General features: G+C 55.1%; 1 protein-coding gene across 1 annotated transcript; it reads left to right on the top strand.

The window, feature by feature from the left end:
- Positions 1-790: 790 nt before the first annotated feature.
- On the top strand, positions 791-2,536 carry LOC139830891 (uncharacterized). Its single transcript, XM_071819661.1, has 6 exons — positions 791-811; positions 891-1,067; positions 1,152-1,514; positions 1,602-1,700; positions 1,794-1,916; positions 1,991-2,536. Exons 1-6 carry the CDS (start codon positions 806-808, stop codon positions 2,261-2,263), a joined length of 1,041 nt encoding a protein of 346 aa, XP_071675762.1. The 5' UTR covers positions 791-805; the 3' UTR covers positions 2,264-2,536.
- The last annotated feature ends 1,448 nt before the right edge of the window (positions 2,537-3,984 follow it).

A 3,984-nucleotide genomic window follows, 5' to 3' on the forward strand; every position in this document is an offset into this window, starting at 1 on the left:
GCAATGCGTACGATGGAATTAGAGACTTTCTAGATGATCTCGTCCATGCCGATGTCCCGGATTCGCCGCCAGAACCGGAGGCGCCGCCAGAACCGGAGGCGCCGCGAGAACCGGAGGAACCAGAGCCAACCGCGAAGGCCTTCTATGATATGATTGCCGCGGCTAAGAGGCCTCTGTACGAGGGCGCCGCGATTTCTCAGCTCGATGCCATCTCCCAATGTCTAGCCGACAAGACCCGGTACAACACCACCCGTGAGGGCTTTGAAGCAAGTCTGAAAACAACTGGTAACATGTTGCCCAAAGATCATTGTCTGCCTCAAAGCCTGCACGCGACGAGGAGAATTATGAAGGACCTCAACATGGATTATCAAAGGATAGACTGTTGTCCGAAAGGCTGCGTTCTATTTTGGAGACAGTATGCGGAGGACAAGTACTGTCCCATCTGTAAGCAGTCTAGGTATGAAGAGGTAACGGGAAAGGATGGTCAGGTGAGGCAGTCAAGCACCGCAAAGTCGATTCTTCGATATCTCCCATTCATAAAAAGGATCCAGCGGCTTTACATGCACGAGGAGACAGCCAAACAGATGACGTGGCACAAGTATGGGAAGAGATTCGTGGACAAAAACAAGAAGTTGAAGATGGGACATCCATCCGATGGTACGGCATGGAAGAACTTCGATACAAAACACCGCCTTAAGGCAGCCGAGGCTCGGAATGTCAAAATTGCGATAGCAACAGATGGCTTCAATCCATATGGTATGTCCAATGCCAATTACAGTTGCTGGCAATGACCATTGAGGAGTACATGTCGGTGAGTAAAATGTCAATGAGATTCTACATTGCTGCTAAGTTTTCATTGAATTATCTTGAGCTGAGTATTGCGTTTTCAGGTTTGTCCCGAGTGGGCCGAGCAGCATAGGGAGGCATGGGAGGAGCTGATTAGGGCGAGGTGGCTCAGGCAGGACGAGGAGTTTGCAGCCGTGTCGAGGCGTAACATGGAGAACCGAGGCACCGGTGGCACACACTGCGCGGGAAACCGCGACTACACCCGCTTCAAGGGGAAAAAGGTATGTATATACATGGAACGACCTTCATTCATTTCCCGCCATGTCTCATTTGTGGTACGCTTAACTTTTCTTTTCGCGATGCAGGTGGCCGAGGCACCACCTGGGGTGGTGCTTCATGATGCCCAGATATATGACATGATGCGGACGAAGCAGAAGCCCAATCCCGCATTGCCTCAGCCACAGTACTACGGCAATGCCAAGGCCGCCAAGGAGGACTACTGCGACATGGTCAAGTCTCGTCACCCCGAGGTGGATGACCCCTTGAGCATTCCGGTCGACGAGGAGTCGTTGGTCCTGTCGGGGCACGGGCGTCCGCATGGCCGTTTCCCTTGGCTGAATAAGGCGGTCAAGCCTACCCACTCCACGAGCTACACGCGTCTCAAGCATACCCTCACCGCCGACAGCCCCCAGCCTCGTCCACGGCCTGCTCGTCCACCCGCCTACGATGTAAGTTTTCCTCATTTTCATCCTCTTTCCGGTTTTCCTTCCTACATGGCTAAGTGTTTACGAGATTCATTGTTTCTGAAATTGTAGCCTGACTTCGAGGCGGCCTTCGAAGCCTGCAATGAAGCGTATCAGCAGGCCGCTGCCCAGTGGAATAGGCAGAATACGGCCTATATGACGTATATATCAGTAAGTCTGAATCTTTCTTCTCGCGCAAGTAGATGACAAGTCTCAGTTTGATGCTTTATTTCTGCAAAGCCTAACTTGTAACCTATCTTGCAGGAAATGATGATCTCTATGTCTACTGGTACACCGCCACCGGCTCGAGTTACCGTGGCGGGGGACATGCCTATCATGCCATCGAAGGCAGCTTTCGCTGCGACTTACTACGGATCCACACCGGAGGTAAGTTCTTTGCCAAACCGGTAGTTACCACTTTCCTTTGCCTCGCAAGTTGCTAACATGTAGGGAACACGTAGGGAACGGGATGGTCCGGGAACCAGGCATCGCCGGGTGGGCGCGAGGTCACACCGGTTCATGAAGGTGGTCGGTCTCCTGGGCGTTCTGCTGGTGCCTCTCCGTCGACTACTCCTGGGACTACTCCCGGTGCCTCTCCGTCGACTTCTCCTGGGCATGCTACCGGTCCTTCTCCAGGTGGTTCTTCTGCAGCTTCTACCGGAGCGAAACCCCGGGCTGCTCGTTTCGCCAACGATGTGGGCGGACACACCCCGCCCGGGTCCTTCCTCCGCTAGTCGGCACCGGGCTTCTTGCTTGCCATCATGTGCTACCTACTACTATGTATTGGATGACATGGCACTCTCCTCTTGTATGCTATTACATGCACCATGTATGCTACTATGTGGATTTCATGCTATTTATGTGAATTATGGTGATTTTGGATGTATTTGGATGCTACTATGTGGATTTCATGCTATTTATGTGAATTATGGTGAATTTGGATGAATTTGGATGTATTTGGATGTATTTGGATGTATTGGACCTGCTGAACTGAATTTAGATGAATTGGAACCCAATTTAAATCGAAAAAACCAAATGGTAGGGCATACGCCGAGGGCAATGCCGTCGGCATAGGGCCCTGGCATGACCATATGGTCGAGCCTATGCCGAGGGCATTGCCGTCGGCATAGGCCACCTCACCTGGCCGCACCTCGTCGCTCCACGTGGCCTGCATGGGCCATGCATATGCCGAGGGGGTTGCCCTCGGCGTAGCTCCTGGCTACGGCCCGCCACGCTGCGCCACGTCGCCTCTGGTGGCTCTCTATGCCGAGGGGGATGCCCTCGGCGTATGGCATCGCGCCGTTAACGGCGACGGCACGCCGGCGAGCTTACGCCGACGGTGCGTACGCCGACGGTGAGCATGGTCCTCAGCGTAGGTGGTGTACGCCGACGGCCATGCCTACGCCGACGGTGGACACGTCTGTGCCGAGGGACCCAGACGCCGACGACGTACGCCGAGGGCTGCCGTCGGCGTAGCCTACGCCGAGGGCAAGGCATGGCTACGCCGAGGGCAGCCGGCCGTCGGCGTACCCGCCGATTCCTGTAGTGTCGTCGTGTCAGCGACGTCGAAAATCCCTACTCCAGCTGTCTTTCGTTACGAGAAAGGCTGGGCACTCGATGCTGGGTTTTGCTCCCTGCTTGGCCATGTTTGGGGCCGCCGCTGCAACCAGCTCACTGACCCTGCTGCTCGTCTGGCCAAGAAACTCAAGTGGGTTCGGGCGGAATCAAAGAAATGGGCGCGTTCGCGGAAGAAACCCGATGAAGTCATCGCTGCTTGTCGTGCGGCCATCCAACTCCTGGATCGGCTCGAGGAGTGCCGCTGGCTATCGGCAGCTGAAGCGCTGTTGCGTTCTCTGATCAAGGAACAGCTCTCGCGTCATTTGAAGTCCAAGTCCCTCTACTGGCGCCAGCGATACTCCATCCGGTACTGCCGGCTGGGGGATGAAAACACTCGTTTTTTCCATGCATGTGCCTCCGCTCGCCTCCGCAAAAACTCCATCCGCGTCCTCCACGACCGCGGTGCGCCTGTCTACACCCATCATCAAAAAGAAGCCGTCCTCACTGGGTACTACTCCTCGCTCATGGGCTCGCGCGTCCAGACATCCTTCGACTTCAACGTCGAGTCCATGTACACGCCCATGCCCGCATTGGCAGCGCTGGAGCTGCCTTTCTCCATTGAGGAAGCGCATGCAGCCCTCGCGCGGATGCGGACGGATGCTTCTCCCGGTTCGGACGGCTTCAGCCCTGGTTTTTTCAAGCACTTCTGGCCGGTTATCAAAGAGGACATGTCTGATCTGCTTGCATCGTTCCACTCCAGAGCCACCAACTTGCAGCCTATCAACCAAGCATACATGGCTCTGCAACCCAAACGTGACGACGTGGTTACTGCCGATGGGTTTAGGCCGATCTCCCTGCAAGGAACAGCCGTGAAAATTCTCTGTAAGCTGCTCACTCG

The sequence above is a fragment of the Lolium perenne genome, chromosome 4 (genome assembly GCF_019359855.2).
Source record: "Lolium perenne isolate Kyuss_39 chromosome 4, Kyuss_2.0, whole genome shotgun sequence".
NCBI classification, from domain to species: Eukaryota; Viridiplantae; Streptophyta; class Magnoliopsida; order Poales; family Poaceae; genus Lolium; species Lolium perenne.

Coding starts and splice junctions, on each gene's coding strand:
- LOC139830891 (XM_071819661.1), top strand. Junction 1,515..1,601: donor CTCGTCCACCCGCCTACGAT/GTAAGTTTTCCT, acceptor CTGAAATTGTAG/CCTGACTTCGAGGCGGCCTT. Junction 1,917..1,990: donor ACTACGGATCCACACCGGAG/GTAAGTTCTTTG, acceptor GGGAACACGTAG/GGAACGGGATGGTCCGGGAA.